The sequence below is a fragment of the Empidonax traillii genome, unplaced genomic scaffold, assembly GCF_003031625.1.
Source record: "Empidonax traillii isolate 1590-97213 ecotype Southwest subspecies unplaced genomic scaffold, ASM303162v1 scaffold616:size383281, whole genome shotgun sequence".
In the NCBI taxonomy this organism is placed as follows: domain Eukaryota; kingdom Metazoa; phylum Chordata; class Aves; order Passeriformes; family Tyrannidae; genus Empidonax; species Empidonax traillii.
This window is the reverse complement of record NW_020955809.1, coordinates 22,720-39,973: the sequence shown is the minus strand read 5'-3', so window position 1 is coordinate 39,973 and position 17,254 is coordinate 22,720. Positions and strand designations below refer to the sequence as shown.

The 17,254-nt window shown below is 47.1% G+C and overlaps 1 protein-coding gene across 2 annotated transcripts in view; it reads right to left on the bottom strand.

Moving 5' to 3' along the window:
• The window catches only part of LOC114065087 (mothers against decapentaplegic homolog 3), a 13,176-nt gene extending 9,904 nt beyond the window's left edge, over positions 1–3,272 (bottom strand). The window contains exons 1-4 of one of the 2 annotated variants that reach the window (XM_027898692.1): positions 3,082–3,272; positions 2,158–2,292; positions 1,439–1,513; positions 372–422 (exon numbers count right to left, since the gene is read on the bottom strand). In XM_027898692.1, the coding sequence (XP_027754493.1) occupies positions 372–422; positions 1,439–1,513; positions 2,158–2,292; positions 3,082–3,166 (346 nt within the window). In that variant the 5' untranslated portion in view covers positions 3,167–3,272. The remainder of the gene's footprint in view (positions 1–371; positions 423–1,438; positions 1,514–2,157; positions 2,293–3,081) is intronic. The other variant, XM_027898693.1, reaches the window with a different exon arrangement.
• Between the last annotated feature and the right edge of the window lie 13,982 nt (positions 3,273–17,254).

Below are 17,254 nucleotides of genomic sequence, written 5' to 3'. Positions count from 1 at the left end.
CCTCAACCCGTGCCTTTTAAAAATATAAGAACACAAACCCACCAGCAAAAGGGACAGAAAAGGCCATATTCTTGCAAAGTCACGTAACCAAACAAGTGTGGGGTTGCAGCAGTCCTTCCCTCATTCTTTCTGCTATTTATCTGCCAACATTTCTTGGGCTTTTTGTTTAACTCTCTGATGCGGGTTCAGATTTCTTCATTTCCTGCAGAGTTACCACGAGCCATTGTTATCACAGCCAAGAGGATTAGTGGGGAAGGAACATCAACAGTGCCCACAACCTCCTCAAAAGTGCCCAGCCTCAAGGAATGCCATCATTACAATGTCACTCTCTTGACTGTAATTGCAGCCAGTTGCCAAGCTCACATGCTTACCCAGATTATTGTGTGCTGGAGACATGGGGTTTGGTGATAAGTTGGGAGAACCTGAAAATCAAGACAGGATAATTATTGGTGTGGCATCTGCACAAGGGAAAACACTCACACAGGATCCTCAGTGCTGCCCAGGCTTGTTGGGGGGATAACCCACCTCTCACTCCAGTCTCCTTTTTGACACCAGCAGCTTCTCTGATGTTTATTAATCCTTACATGAGCTTCCAAACTTATCACTTATATCAGCTTGCTACATCTCCACTGAAGCTTAACCCATTAATTTTGCAAACTGAGCGTGGAGTTGGATGTTTTACTTCCACTTGCAGCCAGGAAAATTTCAGGTATCGTCCTGACAGCTCCAGACAAACCCAGTCAGCTGGACACTGAAGAGCCTGGTTCTGCATTGCCAGGCACGAAACACACTCCCAACAGCTGGAAATATAACACTTTCTATCCACAAATCTTACTGGGTTTGGGACTCTGGATCAGGCTGTACAGATCTGACCAAACAGCTGTCAGAATTTTATCCTCAATCATTTCAGTTTGGACCATTCTAAACCTGGTTACTTCTTTTCCTGGCAATGAGAGAGAACCCAGGCATTCAACTTTCTTGGTGTTGAAATGATAAACCCATTTCAAACCAAATCTGCTTGTGGTCCTTTGAAATAAACTGGACATTTAAGTTCAGATTTCCTAATTACCTAAATTTATCTTATGTTATCTATTTCTTCATTATTTATGTAAATGGCCAGAAAAATGCACAATCTCCCTGTACATGGACACAAAACACAAGACAAATTGTCACCCTTGGATGTGTCTTTGCTGTTTCAGGCTCCTGCTGGGTAGAACCTGATGCTGGATTTTTGGAGAGGAGGAGGAGGAACACGTTGTGCCTTTCAGCTCTAAAACACACAGCCCTGTGCTCTGCGTGAGATTTCAGGCTACATTTACACTCCTGCTGGGATAAACCACCTCAAGCCACCAGCTGATCCTCACTGCCCAAGTTAAAAGTTTTAAAGGCTCTCTGAAATGACCCAGAAAGCTGCAGCACAAGGCAGAAGATGACTCACCTGCATCCATGCTGGGATTCATCTGGTGGTCGCTGGTTTCTCCATCCTCACTCAGATATCCTGGAGGAGGGGTCTCTAAAGCACAGAATGGTCAGACTGTCAGTGCCACTGGATGCAAAGTCTGGGTTTTAGACCACCAAAACCATTTACTGTGTTATCCACAAGGAGACAAAATTCTTTTTCAGTACTTTTCTTCCTCAAGCTGCTGAAGGGAGGAGCCAACCCAACCAGGATGATATTCATGTTTGTGAATAGCAGAGGAGGGGGGGGGGAACAAAAAAACCTGGATTTTCAGCCCCTAAAACTTGAAGCCATCGAGACACAGTTTTCTGTCCACATATTTTTCCTCTCCTGGAGTGCAGCTGCATAGTTTGTCCATGCAAATAAAGTGTAAATTGCTTGTGAAAGAGATACAGAAATAGAAGAGCTCGACTCCATCAGAAATTTTGGGAGTTTTACTCCAATTAAAATGGCTGGATTTCATTCAAATCTAAACCTGCTGGGGGAATGTTCAGCTTTGGATTTCACAATAAACTCTGTATATACAACTGAAGGGAAGAGGTGAGTTTTGAGGACATTTACAGCTTGCACCTCTTTTTGTCCAGGTTCGGAGTAATGATGGAAAGAAAGGCTTCCCAGTGATCCAGCTGGGAATACCCGTGATTCCCTGTGCAGTGGGACCCTTTCCCTGTGCTGGCTGGATGGAAGGTATATGGTACCTGGAATGTAGTTGCTCTGGGGCTCGATACCTGCTGGGAAGTTAGTGTTCTCTGGGATGGAGTGGCTGTAATCGTCTAACGGCGGGAATTCGGCCGGAATCTCCGTGTGCCGGGGCACCAGCACCGGGGGCAACACTGCAGCGAGGGAGGGAAGAGCACAACAGCTTTAAAACAGAGCCACTGGAACGCTGGAAAATGAGAGAATCCAGTTTGGAGTTACACCTTTAAACACCCACAGCACAGAGCCACTAATGAAGGGACTTGATTCCCTCTGAAATAAGAGCAGGTCAAGGTGGTTTTTATTTCCAACACATCCCAGCTGGGGGTGGGACACTTAGAACCACACCTGGACTCTCTGCCCCTTGTCAGGCAAAGAAACAGCTGTTCTTGCAAACCAGTTTAATGGAAGTTACAGAAATGGCTGAAAAGGAATGTTCTATGTAAAATGAATAGCAAGGTGGGATCAGCACAAACAGCCCGGCTGGCCCTGCAGGTTTGCGCTGACACAAAGAGCTGCAGCTCCACAGCAAAGTCTCTCTCAGAGGCAGCAGGAGACTCCAGAACAGGCAGTTTAGCTGTGCTGGGAGCTGTTCTTAGATCCTCTTCGCAGTCAGTTTGTCCTTGATTTCGCACCAACAATTAGGGGCACACAGAACACCGCCACAGTTCCCACCACGTGTGGGAGCGGTTTCTGCGCCACAACGCCACATGAGGAGCCTGGCAACGACACAACCTGCCACTGGATTTCATCCACACCAAGTGATATTTCCCCCCTGGGCGCAGATTCATAAATTATTCCGCCGCCTCCAGCAAGAGATTATCATCAATAATAAATACACCTTGGCTTTCAGACCTAGAAAGGCACTTAGAAATCCCAGGTGCTGGGAGGGAGGAGAGGAGGGCTGGGCATGGATCTGGCAGTACCTGGGGTCTCCACTCTTTGGTAATGGTAGGGGTTGACACAGACTTCGTCCTTCTTCATGTTGAAGGCGTACTCGCACATCTCCATGGCCCGCAGCTCATGGTGGCTGTGCAGGTCCGGCCAGCGCCACAGCCGGCAGTAAATCACGTGGGGGAGGCCTTTCCTGTGGGACACCTGGAGCCTGCCATCCAGGGATCTGCAGCGAAACAGGGATGGGAGGGGTTAGACTGGAATGAAAACACATCGGTTCGACCCCAAGAGGCGCCGGGCGCCGACAGCAGGAGGGATCCGGGCCCGGCCTTCAGGCCAAGGAGGAACCTCCACAAACTGGAAAATCGTGGAATCACACACTGGTTCGGGTTAGAAGGGCATTAAAGATCATCTCATCCCACCCCCTGCTACAGGAAGGACACCTTCCACTAGCCCAGCTTGCTCCAAGTTCATCCAACCTGGCCTTGGACACTTCCAGGGATCCAGGGGCAGCCACAGCTTCTCTGGGCAACCTGTGCCAGGGCCTGCCCACCCTCCTTCCCAAATATCTCCCCACACAACAGCCCTGCTCTGCATTTACTCATTTTATGGTTCATTTGGAGGCAGAGACAAAAGCTACAGCAAGCAAGAATACATGGATTTAGTGGCACTTTTTAAACATTGTGTCCTGACCAACAGGGTGTTTGCCCAGCTCTCGACAACTCCTGCTGTGCAGGTAAAGGTGCTACATCTTCAAGTCTGTGATAATAAAACAATTTAAACACAGATATGGGAATTTTCAACGGGACAAAATCGTCCAACACACATATCTTTCCTTCCAAGTTATCTGCTTTATCAAGTTCAGGAACATTACAAAGAAGGTTTCCAGTTTCACTTCCCAAATTGCAGCTCAAAAACAAAGAACCGTTTTTTTGAGCATTGCTTACTTTTATTTTTACATCTAGCCTGTGTCTCTCCCAGCTCATTTTTCATCTAATCCTATCCTCACCCCTGAGTAGCCTCTTCCTGGGAAACCTTCCTGGGAAGCAAGACAAGTTGTGTTCAGCTCCTCTCCAGCAGAGCAAAGAGCTGGAGCAGGGTCTCCTCCATCCTGACTGAACAAGAACTGCCCCCAGGCACTGCCTTTGAAGTCTAACCCTTCATTTCCCTTGCTCCTCTTAATGACCCCAAATGAAACACTTGAGGGCTTTGGTGAAATGAAATATTTCTGGGGTTTAATTTGTCAAAGAACGAGTGGGGAAAAAAAAAAAAAAAAAAAAAAAGAAAAATCAAGCAAAATGAAATTTTACTGGGAATTATTTCCCTTGGTTCTTTGTGTTGGCAGCCAAGTTAAAAAACAAAACAAAACAAAACAAACCAAACTCAAACCAAAACACACAAACAATTATTCCAAGAGGTTTGGCTGCCCTAAGAGAGTTTTCCCAAAAGCTTCTCTGGCAGAGCTTGGTATCCCACACACCTCTTGTAAACACTGCTACAACACTGAGGAAGGCAAAATGCAGCTGATTCGAGCCAAAAAAGACAGCAAAGCCAAAAACTAGTCTTCCCAGGTGGAATACTCACAAGGAAAGCACCAGTGTCCAGAGCTGAACTTCTGGGGAAGGTGGGAATGTTGGTATTGATGTCAGTGGGGCCAAGACCAGACTTCTGTGACCTCAAAACTCATCAAGTTGGAAAAATTTTTTAAAAAATATATATAAGGATGTGAGAATACCCATTAAGTTAACAAAAAGAGAGGTGGCTGAAACAAGGGGCAAACCAGGACTGATTTTCTGTTCTTTTTTTCAAACTTCTTTGCCTGCCTGGCAGGAGATCTTGGATCTAAGCGAGGAGAAAGGAGAAAAGAGAAGACTTAGAGAGATTGTTCCAACTATCCCAGAGGAGACACAACTGTGACAAGTGTTATTCCTGCTCCCAGCCATCATCAGCACATGGATGTCACAGCAGCACTGACAGATTCGGGTCGAACTCACACAAAGTGTGTTTGGCTTGGGGATTATTTGCAAGGAGGGGTCTCTCCCTACATTTCCCAGGATAGGAGGAACTCCCTGTAACAACAAACTTCGCAGTGAGCAGGAGGGTAAAGTGCACTTCCCCTCATCCCAGGGCTCTGGCAGGAGTGCTGGCCACGAGGCAGAAAGAAAAGGAATTCTCTGCAATCTTGTCTCAGAAGGCTTTTTAAAAATGACACAGCCATATGTTTCATTTTCAAACACAACCTCCCCTTCTCCCCTCTCCCCTCAATAAGGAGATAAGGTAAAAGAAATTAGATTTCCCCAAAGCCCCGGGGGCTAATTGTGGGGTTTTATGGTTGTGAAATCTCTCCTCATGCTCCCCATCAAGGGACTGGGGACAAAACAACATCCTCTGCGCGTTCTTGGGAAGAACATGGCTCAGGAGCAGGGCAGCTCTGTTTCTTCCTGCTGTCCTGCCTCAACCCTCAAGGAATATTTTCCTCAACCCTCAAGGAGTGTTTTCTTCAACCCTCAAGGTGTATTTTCTCCAAAGTAACAAATAAAGATGGGACAAAGGATTAGCTGAGCAAACACTGTGCTCTGCTGGAGCCCTCAGGGGTGACCCAAACATGTGCCTTGAGTCCATGTGCAGAGTAATCTGCTCTCAAACAATGGCACAAACAGCTTCTGGTCCTTCTTGGGCCTGTTTTGAAGTATTATATGATCTTCAAGGCTGAGCTACTCCCCTAACCACCCAAACATGGCCTGGCTTCATGGAAATGAGCAGAGTCTAAGCACCAACATTTCTGCTGGGATATGAAATTGTTCCTCCCTCTTCCCTGGCTCTGAAGCAGCCTGGGCTGAGCAGATCTCCCTGACTCGAGGCATTTACTGTTCCATACCATTTAACAGGCTTTCTTTTTAAATTATCAATATTCTCTGGCCAAAAAAATTCAGTATTGGTTCTGTCCAAGAGCAGCACCATTTCCTTTGGTGGGACAAGGTGTCCACAAGAACCAAACAGAAAAGCACCTTTAGGACTGACCCATCCTCACATGTTGTTACAAGCCATTTACTGGGAGAGTTTAACGCATGAAAATGCTGCTCCAACTGTCCAACTGCTGCTCAAAGAGCAAAGGGCAGCAGTGACATTTAATAGCAAAAACAGAGAAGGGGAGGGAAAAAAAAGAACGACAGAAATACTGAGGCTTTATTTTTTTAAACAATCCTCTGAGAAGTAAATAGAATATCACGTTGCACAACATGAATTTGATTTCCAGGCCTGATTGGGGTTTTTTTTTCTGGTTGTTTGGGGTTTGTTGCTGTTGGGGTTTTTTATTTTTCGGTTGGGTTTGTTCTGTGGTTGCTTTTTTTAACCGTGTTTAATTTGTAAGATCCCGGATTGCGAAAGAAAAAAAACCCACCCCACGTTCTGAAAGGTTTTGTTATTTTCTGTTACTCTTTGAGCAGTTTGGACCTCTCTTTATCTAGGTGGGTAATGAAACTCTTCCTTGTGCCCTTTCTCCTTCTTCAGAAATAAAGTTGAAATCAGTTCCCTGCAATAGTAACTAAGCAAATATATATATATATATGTGTGTGTGTTTCACATATGTATATAAAGCAAACATATGTAAAAACATAAGCAATAAGTTACTACAGATATTTTACATCTGTATATGTTATATAATCTAGAATTTATAATTTTACATAATAGTCATAATTTATATATAATTTCATATATAATTTATAATTAAACCACTATACAGATATAAAATATAAGCAATAAACGATTACAAATATTTTTGTCATGCTTGGGAATCTTCAGCTTTAATCTCTCCCCTCCCCATTCAGGCACATCCACTCCTGTTTGCAAAGCCCAACAGCCTTATACCCCTGCCATTAATCTTCCAAGGGAGCAAAATGCCTGAGAGCTCAAGTATCCAGTAACACCAACACGTGCAAAGAGGGGTAAGGAAAAAAAGAAAAACAAGCAGGAAGGAAAAGCTGAAGTTATGCATTTTAAAAACCACGAGGAGAAGCTGGTTTTCAAAGCCATGGCCAATAAGTTGCTCTAAAATGCACCAAGAACTACGGCCACTGTGGCCACAGAGAAACTGAATTTAAACATAAGTGGCTCCTCACTGGCCCTGCATCTGCTCGACACCAGGAAAATAAGCATTTCTTCTCGTAGCAGGGCCTGGCTTTTGTGTGCAGAGCTCTGCAGTGTCCACAGGGCTTCACTGAGGAGTTGGATAAAATCTCCACTTTCCCTGAATAGTGGCCAAATCAACAAGAGTGAACAGAAAAACGCCCCACACAGCACATTTGTAACCCCAGAGCTGAGCCCTTGCCTTCTCCTTCCCCTCAGCACGGCTGAATTTTCCACGTTCTGGAGCAGTTTTAACAGGACTCTCGTTCAAGTTCTAGAAATAAAAAGTCCCTGTGTCAAGTTGAGGTTTGTGATTCACTGCCAGAGAGGAAACTAGTGATTAATACCTCTGTTTAACACTCAGATTCATAGAAGATTAAAATAATTAACACACGTGTAATTTGCCACCCATCCCTGTGCAGAGCAAAGGGTTTTACCCCCCTCAAAGCAACGGAGTTCAAGGATTATCCCAAAGCAAAGGAAGAGCTTGTGTCAGAGCCAGCACCAGGAGTGAGGAATTCATCTCCCCCTCCATGCTGCCAATGATCACCTCTATTTTGTGCTAGCAACTCCCATCTGCTTGTCCTTCCCACTAAAATACTTCAGATTTTGAAGGAAACCCACACATCCTCTACAAAGCAACCTCCAGCAGCACCAGGTAAAGATTCCCGAGGTAAAGAGCAATTCCTATTTCCTCTGGCGCTCCCTAATTCTTCTGCTCAAGCCTCATTTGCCCTGGGTTTGAGGTGACAAGACAGAAATCACCAGCATCTCTTGCTGGAGGGGCTTCAAACAAGCCACTTACATCCCTGAGCCTTCTCTCCTTTGCAGCCTTCCCCTCCCCTGCCCCCCGGAGCTGAAGAAACAGAGCCCGGAGAGCTGATGTCAGGATCAGATTATGACAGCATGAGTCATTTATTAAGATTCCAGTAATGCTAAGCTCTTTAGCAGGTGCCTTGAGACCGTATTTTTCGGAGTCTGATTTCAGATTCAGACCTGGGGAGGTTTTATTGGTTTACCATGAGCTGGCTGCCCATTGTCACTGCTCTGCAGCCGCCTCTGCCCGTCCTCCCCTCCCCGAGCTGTGTCCCCTTCTCCTCCCTCCTGGCATGCACTTAACTCAGTTTAATTTCGATTTTCTTTAAAGCTCCACACAGCTCTTGTTTTGTCATGTGGTATCACGATGCACCTATTTTTTTCCCCTCTGTGCTTTTTTACTGATCTCTGCTATTTACACCCCTCCTGCTTCTGCCCCAGCTACAGGATATTGGCTGGTGGCTTCCAAACCCAGCTCCCTTCCCTCTATTTTTAGCCATCTGGTAATTTTATGCCCCTCCATCTCTCACCTCCTCCTTTTTCTGGTAGCCAGAGCACAGCAGATTGATACCTCAGAGGCCCAATCATGCACGTCCTTCATCCTCCCACCCTAGAAAGGACAGAATACATCCTAATGCTTAATTAAGGCTTAATTATAAACCCAGTTCTAAACTTCTTAGTATATATTCCAATATTTCTGCCATTTCACAGTGGAGAATTAGGGATCTAATTAAAATCTGTATTTCTGAAGGTATCACTTCCAAGCCCTTCCCCAGTCGCCTTTAAACATGAAACTCAGGTTTTTTTCTAAGCAGTTCTAGCCCTTTTATTTATTTCAGCAAAGTTTATTTGCCCAAATCTGTGCCAGACTCAACTAAATTTATTTGTGCCTGAGCCTTTAGGGGCCTGGGGGAGGAGGAAGGAGGCACAGAAGAGGTTCAGCCCCTCGACAGGAACGTGCCTTTTTTGAAAAGCCATTTATCATCAGAGCCCGTCCCTTCTTCCCAGAATCCCGGATTTAACTCCAACTCTGAAATCCAAAACCCAACACACTTTCATCCAACCCAACCAGCAACTTCCTCTCTCTCCCAGGAGACTCCAGGCACACTGATGGGGCTGTGTTTGTACGCTCAGAGGAGCTTCAGAAGGAGAAAGTGGAGGGATGGAAATGGCAACGAGACTCAGATAACCTTCCACAGCACAGAGTGCACTTAAAACAAAACTGTGTCAGGAAAGACTTACTAACTGGAGCACACAGTCCTGCTGGCCACCAGAAAGAATAAAAAAAAGTAAAAAAAGCTGCTGTAAAACTCAGTTATTCTGTTAGATTCCATGGTACTTATACTAATTTACATTTAATATCCAGTTTCTACGTGCAGCTTCTTGATACTGTATGGAAAAAAAAAAATCTTCCTATTTTCACTGAAGTCAGGAGAGTTTTGCAAATTAGCATCAGCTGTTGATATAGCCCAGCTAAAACCAGAGCAAATGAACCCAGATGAGAAAATGCTTCTTAACTGCTGGAAGAGAAGAGAAATTAATGTGCTGCACAGTGTTCAGACAGAAGTCTCCCACCAAGAACTGCTGCCCCAAAGAGAAACGTCTGCTAACAAAAGCAGGAGGGATTATCAGAGTGAGCGTGGGGGAAAATGACAGTTTTAAGGCCTTGGACTCTCCTTCCCAATATATACAATTCCCAGTGCCTGCCACAGAAACTTCATATAAATACCAGGAGTCGGAACTGGCTCCTCAGACAAATGTTTGTGCATTCTATCAAGTTGGGGCGAAGCCAACGTTTCTTATGGAAACATTTCTGGTGGTCCTGGGCAAAGAACATGTTTACTTTATAGCAGATATAACTAAAAATACCCTGTGCTTCAGCCTCCAATTATCTTGTTTGGAATAGTTTGAGGCTACTCGAGGCTCGTTGCTGTTATTTTCTTTATTATACAGTGAAAGCGTTGCTGCTTTTCCTGTAATTTGAAAAGCAGCTATTTCCAGGTTTGACATCTGCGTTTGGGCCTCCCCCGCACGGATAACACGATCCAGGGTGAAATTTTCCAGAGCGCCCATCTCCCGGTTTCCAAAGCGGCTCAGGTACTTCAGACCGAGATCAACGCTCTGCTGGAACCACACAGGCCTTTAAAGCCCTGCCTTAACCCCTCTGGCTCTACATTGCATGGCTCTTCAGGCTCACATCTGGAATTATTTGCACAGCCAGTGCCAATTAAGGGCACGCCACAAACAAGGGGGTCTGGGCCCACAAACGTTCCCACTTCCACCCCACGTCCTCCCCCGGCCCAGCCCCTCCGCAGGGACGTGCTCTGGGATCCATCCCGCAGCACAGCTCCGGGAGCAGGGTCTGTTCTCCCTTAAGGCTGCTCAGCCCTGCTTATAAAATCTCTCCTCTGGGTTTCCCTCTCCCAAACAATCCACCACCTCCCGTTTCCAGGGGAGCTTCCCCAGCCTTTGCCCCGCTCCTGCATCCTGCGAGTCGTCGGTGAATCAGCCCCGCGTGAATCACTTCCCATGCGCAGCTCCATCCCAGAGCAGATTCCCACAGGCTTTGCTCCTCAGCCCCGACGAGACACAAGCAACCCAAACAAAGCCCGGAGTTTCCACAAGGAGTTAACAGAAGGTGTGTGCCGAGGTGAAAAGGGTAGTGGAAGAAGGCTGTGTTAATTTTACAACTCTTGACTTCCTTCATTATGAGTCACCAAGCAGCGCAGGAGGAATCCAGCTCAGAGAGCAAACCTGCACGAGCTTGGCGTCCCTGGGGAACGCTGCCCACTTCACACCAAACGCCTCATTAAAAGCTCACAGGAGTTAATATTTTACAGTCTCCTGTGTCAGTAATTACTGGGGAAATCAGAGAACTCTGCAAGCAGAGCCTCGTGTCTCTTTGGAGGAACAACTTTGTATAAACCTCTCTGTCCCATAATCAGGTTTTACAGCTCGTCTGAGGACGGTGAGGGAAGAGGGGAGGTGGTGTGAGCTGGTGTGAGGGGTTTGTTACTTTTATTGGGAGGGACTGGTTGTGTACAATGAGAAAAGAGGGTTCTTTGGGACACAGAGGTGGAAAATGCTTCAGCTGAAAGATATATTTTTTTTTTGCCCCCCCCCTCACCTAAAAACTCTAACCAGCAAAAAGGAAGCTGTGTATGTGGCCTACCTGAAAGCTTCCTTTCTTCTAGTAACTCTCCAGATCAGATGAAAGGATCTTGTTTTCAGGCTGCCACTCGCAGCCTCACAGCACAGCAGCCAGGGAAAGTCACTCCCTCAGCCATCCCCTCCGGCCAACACAATTATCTGATTCATGGAAGCCCAATCCTGCCTTCCTAAATTACAGATTAAGCTTAAAAAATAAAACAAAACAAAACAAAACTGAAAAACTGTGGGCCAAGGAAGGGGAAGAGTCTTTTCCCCAGGCTGCAAGGCATGAGGGAATTCCCTTGCTCACCAAAAATCCCGTTTTCCCGTGGTGTTGCTGCCTGGATGCCCCACGTTCCCGTGTCTGCCTGAGGGAAAGCAGCAGCACCATCACAGATGTTTTTCCCCTCTCTCCTTCCCTCTTTCCCTGCCCTGAAGTGCCCCAGCTCTCAGTGGTGCTGCCTAATTTCAAAGCTCAGCTCTGACTAAGGCAGGATGTGTGGGAGAGCAGGGCATGAATAAGAGCTCTCTGAGGCACGTCTGGTGTCACGCTCCGTCATTCTTATCATCCAAACAGGATCTGCAGCGTGTGTGCGTGCACACAGGGTCTTTCCTGTAAAGGTTTTATCATTGCTATAAGCTCTCATGGAAATCCAGCTGCTGTGACATCAAATGGGGCAGGAAAAAGCTGAAATCAACATAAACAGATACCTTATTTTCATGTAAATGTCAGGAGTAATAAAAGCTCGAGGCTAAAGAACAGTCCAGAAAAAAAAACCAACAAACCATCATGAAAACAGGTCACCTTTCAACCACCACAGGAGACAGAGCTGTTCCCAAATGAGATGTTTTTCAAAAGTTTTCCATGAGGTGTCCATAAAGAACAGCTGAAAATATCAACTTGCATCCAAACTCCCATTTCAGGAACAGAGAGCCATTTCAGGTGGCTTTGCTGTCGTCATCTCCCCCTTCCCTCTCTCTGAACTCAAAGGAATATTTGATATTCACGTCCTGGGAACCTCACTGGATAAATGCTTAACCATGAAGCTTAAACCAGAAGCAGATCTCGAGCTTGCCAAGGAGAGGGAAACAAGGAGGGAAGCAGACTCGCAGGTAAATATTAGTTTGTACTTGAAAAAGCCAGAGCACATTTTAAAGCTGCTTTTGGTTTTCAGGGCAACTCCCCGTGGTCCTCTGTCAAACCTTGGTAGGCCAAGGTGACTCAGGGGGACAAGCACCTGGTGGTTTTGGCAGCTGCTCCACGATGACAGTGACATTATCAGCCAAATAATGGAAAATGAGCAGCAGAATTCCAGAAACAAGGGATGTTTTTCCTCCCAGTTCCCTTTCTGGACCATCCTGGCCGGTACCTTCAATGCCAACCACACAGGACTGGCTGGACTGGTGTGTGAGGTTCTGGCACTCACCAAAGGGGCAAGGAATGTTGTTTGGAGCACAGCTCTCCTCCTCTCTGCTCCCATCCTGTAACCACACAGCCCTCACACCACCCTGCCATCTGGAAACCTCCAAGAGCACTGGCCTGGGCAACAATGCCAGATAAAGACTGGAAGCTCTTTGAAGCCACGGGAGAGATCCCTCCCAGCCCGAAGAAGCAGACCCACATCCCTCTGCTGTGCCCTGAAAAGGGGAATCCACAGGAGACAAAACAATTTTCGGCTCTTTCGAGGCCTGAAGTGTTTTCAAAATTACAAAGGGTACAAATAGATCCGTCCCTCTTTGTGGTGCAGCCGAGCTGAGGGCGTCGCGGCCAACACCAACAGCGCGGTGCTTTCAGGCTCGACACAAAGACCACCACGGCCACTCCAAATCAAAGAGCGGGGGAACCTTCTGAGCAAGCCATAATCACCACTCCTGGCGGTGGAACGCAGACAGGAGACCCAGGAACACCACCCAGCTCCTCCAAACCAACACGATGAGGCACATGGAGGCAACGCTCAATTATGAGCCTTTTTCTGTCTCCTCTTCAGCAGCAAAATGCACTTGCTGGGTCCCTGGATCAGCAGTGACTCAGAGAACTTGAGGGCTTTCCACTGAATCATCCACACAGCTTTAAGCACCCTCCAGGTTCTGTTGATTGGGAGATGTCTCACTACCTACACCTTCCCTAAATACTTCCTGGGCTGTCCAGGGCACGAGGCAGAGCGAGCCAAGGGTGACCAAGGGTGCAAAAGGGCAGGAATGCCCCTGGAATGCCTGGATGCTATAAATAGGAATAGGTGCCACACACGGGTCCAGCAGCGCTGCTCACTCCTCCAGCCTGTGAGTGCAGACAAAAACTACACAAAGATAGGGAAACAATGGGCTAAGTCACAAATATTTGATTTCACAAGTCAAGACAGTTTTCTTTCCCCTCCCCTCGTGACTAAGCCTTTGGTCCGCACACCCACTCCATCCTCAAAAAAACAACTCCGTGAAGCGAATTCGATTGCTCTAAAATACACACAGGCAGTGACCAATCACACCTCCTCCTCCTCACAGCACTCACTCTATTTACTAAGAGTCTGCACCGGCTGCTCTCTTTGTAACAGGATCCAACTCCCTCTCTCAATGAGACATTAAACACTGGCAAGTCCAGCTCCTCTTCCCTTTCCTTATCCCATTCCCAAAGCCCCGACTCTGCAGACAACATCCAGATAAACTTCCTGAAATCACGCCCAGCTGCTTCCAGGGAGAGGCCAGTGCAGTGCCCAGTGTGCCACGGACCTGAGCTGATGCCAGCCCAGTGCCCAAATCCATGGCAAGGACGGGAGAGCCGAGGGCTGTGCCAGAGGCTCCTGCCTGCAGAAAGGGAGAGCACTGGCAGCTCTCCACGCTCACAACCCTACATCCCACTGAGCCTGGGAACTCGGGCTCTGTGCCATGCCCTAATGGCATCAGACTAACTGAGGGCAGGTTTGGATGAGATACTGGGAAGGAATTCTTCCCTGGGAGGGTGGGGAGGCCCTGGCACAGGGAAGCTGTGGCTGCCCCATCCCTGGAAGTGTCCAAGGCCAGGTTGGATGAACTTGGAGCCAGCTAGGATAGAAGGTGTCCCTGCTCATGGCAGGGGGTGGAAAAAGATGGACTCTAAGTCCCTTCCAACCCAAACCATTCCAGGGTTCTATTCCTCACCTTTCACACTTGGCTGCTGCTGCACTGGTCAAGCACTGCTGGTGCAAAGGCAAAGCCACTGCCTGCAACTGGAGGCAGAAAACCCAGTTTCATCCCCATCCTGGTACAGACTTGCTGCATTAAACCTGACTTAGAAATCTACCCACCATCTGGAACCACAGCTCCAGACCATCTCTAGTAGCCTTCCCAACCATCTTCTATTTTGCTCACTACTTGTACCTTGATACACTTTCCTGAACAAAATTTAAGAAAAAAACCCCCAAGAAACAAAACCAAACCAAAACAAACAGAACCCCAAACAAAAACAAACAAACAGAAACACCAAACCCCCAAAGCAAGGGAAGATCTACCCCTTCTTTTCCCTTTTAGCAAACAAAATAACTTGCCTGTCCTTATGTCATCCCAGCTAATCTCTTCCTCCTCTCTCTGGCACATCAGATAAATATCTTGTCCCTCCAACCCATCGAAAAACACAGCTGCTGAAGTTCCCAATCTGAACCAACAATCACACTCCTCTCTTAAGCTGTCCAGTATCTTCCACGAGGTATTAAGTTCAACCAGCCCAGAACCTTGTCCTCAGAGCCCTCTTTCCTGTCACACTTGAGAGCTCAGCCCAACTGCAGCTTCTCCACACTCCTCCCAAATTCCTTGCCCAGACTGTACATCCACCACACGATTCCCTTTGGCTTCTCCTTCCCTCCCAGCTCGGTCCCTCTCCCTGCCTTGTGCAGTGTCCCACTGGAGCATGGAAAACCTTCCAGACCCCATCCCATTTCTCTGGGAAGGCTGCTAAGTCTGAGTGCACCAAACACTATAATGTGAAGCCAACAGACAAAAAGCTTTACAGGGGGGAGATGGTGCAAAATTACTGAAGTAATTAATATGGCCCATGGTTACAGTTTTCCCTGGATATTCCCATGAGTACTGCCTTGCATCTTTTAGCCTGCCAGCTCCTCAGCACAGGGACAGTCTGGATTTTTCCCCCCTCCTCTTCTGAAGCAATAAGCACGTTCCTGGCAGCTAAATTATTAATAAGGAGCAAATGGTAATTGATTTATAGATGAGTCTGAAAGAGAGGATTTGTCTTCTTCAGTCTCCTAAATCCCCGAGCCCACCAGGCTTTGTCCTGGTTCCATCTCCACCCAAACGTCCCACCCAGACCCAAACCAGCACATCCAGCTCCAAATGCTCCGTGTTGATGTGACCCCTTTATCTCTGTTGTATCTGACCACTGACCAGATACTGCAAAAGACAAAGTGCTCATTGTTCCTCCTCCCCTCTCTCTTCTCAGCCGGCAAGAAAAAGCTTAACTGGATTAGTTCTTAAGGTTTTATTTTTATCCACTGTGAGCTTGTGAAGAAAAAAAATTAAAAAATACTCATGGAAAAGATGAGTTTTGAATTCAGGCTTTGAATATGCTGAGCTTGGGGAATTAGTTCTCTCGCTGCTGGTGGAAAGTTCCGCAGTCCTGGCCCAGAACTTCGCACCAGAAGTCTCTGTCCTGCTCCTCCTTCGAGCACAACTTTCTCACATTTCAGCTCCAGCACTTGCAACAACAACTTTTACTCCTGTTTTGCTGGGTGACCTGAGGATCACCAGTGCCTTCCCCCTGCTGTGGGGAAGGGTTTAAGTGTAAGACAAGCTCGAGGAGCAGCCCCTGGGAGCAACTACTGCACAGGCTGTTGTTTATTGTAATTAAGAGCACCACACACACATCCCACTGCTTTCACAGCGCTCCCCACAAATTTGTTTGGCACAAGAACCCATCAGCCCTCAGCCTGCCACAAACTCAACCTTTCTGAGGCACTGAAAAGCAACACCGAGTTTTGTTTCTAGAAACATTCTGGAGATGATGCGGAAAAGGCGGCGCTGCTGCTGCTCCAGCGCTGGCTGAGTCCCAAACGATGGGAGCTCTTCCACGAGGCAAAAAACAGACCTTCAAAGGCTTGTGGGCAAATACACTGTCACTGAATATTTTGTCATGGGAGCAAGAGCCTAAAAATTATAACAGGAGCAGATAATGCACTGAGACAGCCCGGCGCACATCCTGCCTTCGCTCTGTAAACACCCCGATGCGAACTGGCACCATTGTACAAATCAGGCCACCCATGGCAAAAAGTAGGGCAGTAGTTTGTAAGAAACCGCGGCTCCACCCATCCCAGAGCCCCTCTCCTCGCCCCAGATATCCTGCTTTCTGTTGGAAGGGCCAGAAAGGAGGTGGGAGCCCAGCTGAGCTGGCTCAGCATGCCGGGAGGGGAAAGGGGGCTCCAATTCCAGCACCTGCAGCATCACCCACAGCAGGGAACCCACCTTTGAGATGTGCTGATCCACTGCAGGGGTTCGCAGGTCTAAAAACAATCCTCCTCCTCCTCCCTGCAACTGCTGGCATCTCCTTTCTCTGTGCAGAAATCAAAGCTAGACCAGAAGTGCCCCAGGAAACTCCAACACATCCTATTTTGCATTCCTCCTTCCCATCCCCAATATTTGGGCTTGAAGGGGAAAATATTTTGTTAAGCACAAATGAGGGAATGCTAAAATATCAAACTGAAAATAGAAGTGAGGCTCTGGGGACACAGTTTTCCACCAGAGCAAAGTAAGATCCATGTCCTGTTCTAGCAGACAGAGTTTTACCAGATTTGGGTGAATTAGACCCAAGTTTATGCTCTTTTTAGGGCTCTTATTCTTATCAAAATTGTCCCTATTGCTCTCAAAGCTTTTCTATAAATCCACGTGACAGGTCCCTCTTGTGGAAGGGTGCAAGGACACTGGAAACACTCCAGGAGTTTTGATACCGCAGGAATAGATGTCAAAACTTGAAATCATGATTGCAGTCCCACATAACAGTCCCGAAAACAAAAAGCCATGAGCAATCCCCGGGGTAGGACAACACACAACACACAGGAGCATCCAGACAGTCTAATCTTTGCTCAGAACCACCGATGTGCCCAGAGCTATGGAAAGTTCTAAGGTGTGAGAGGGTAT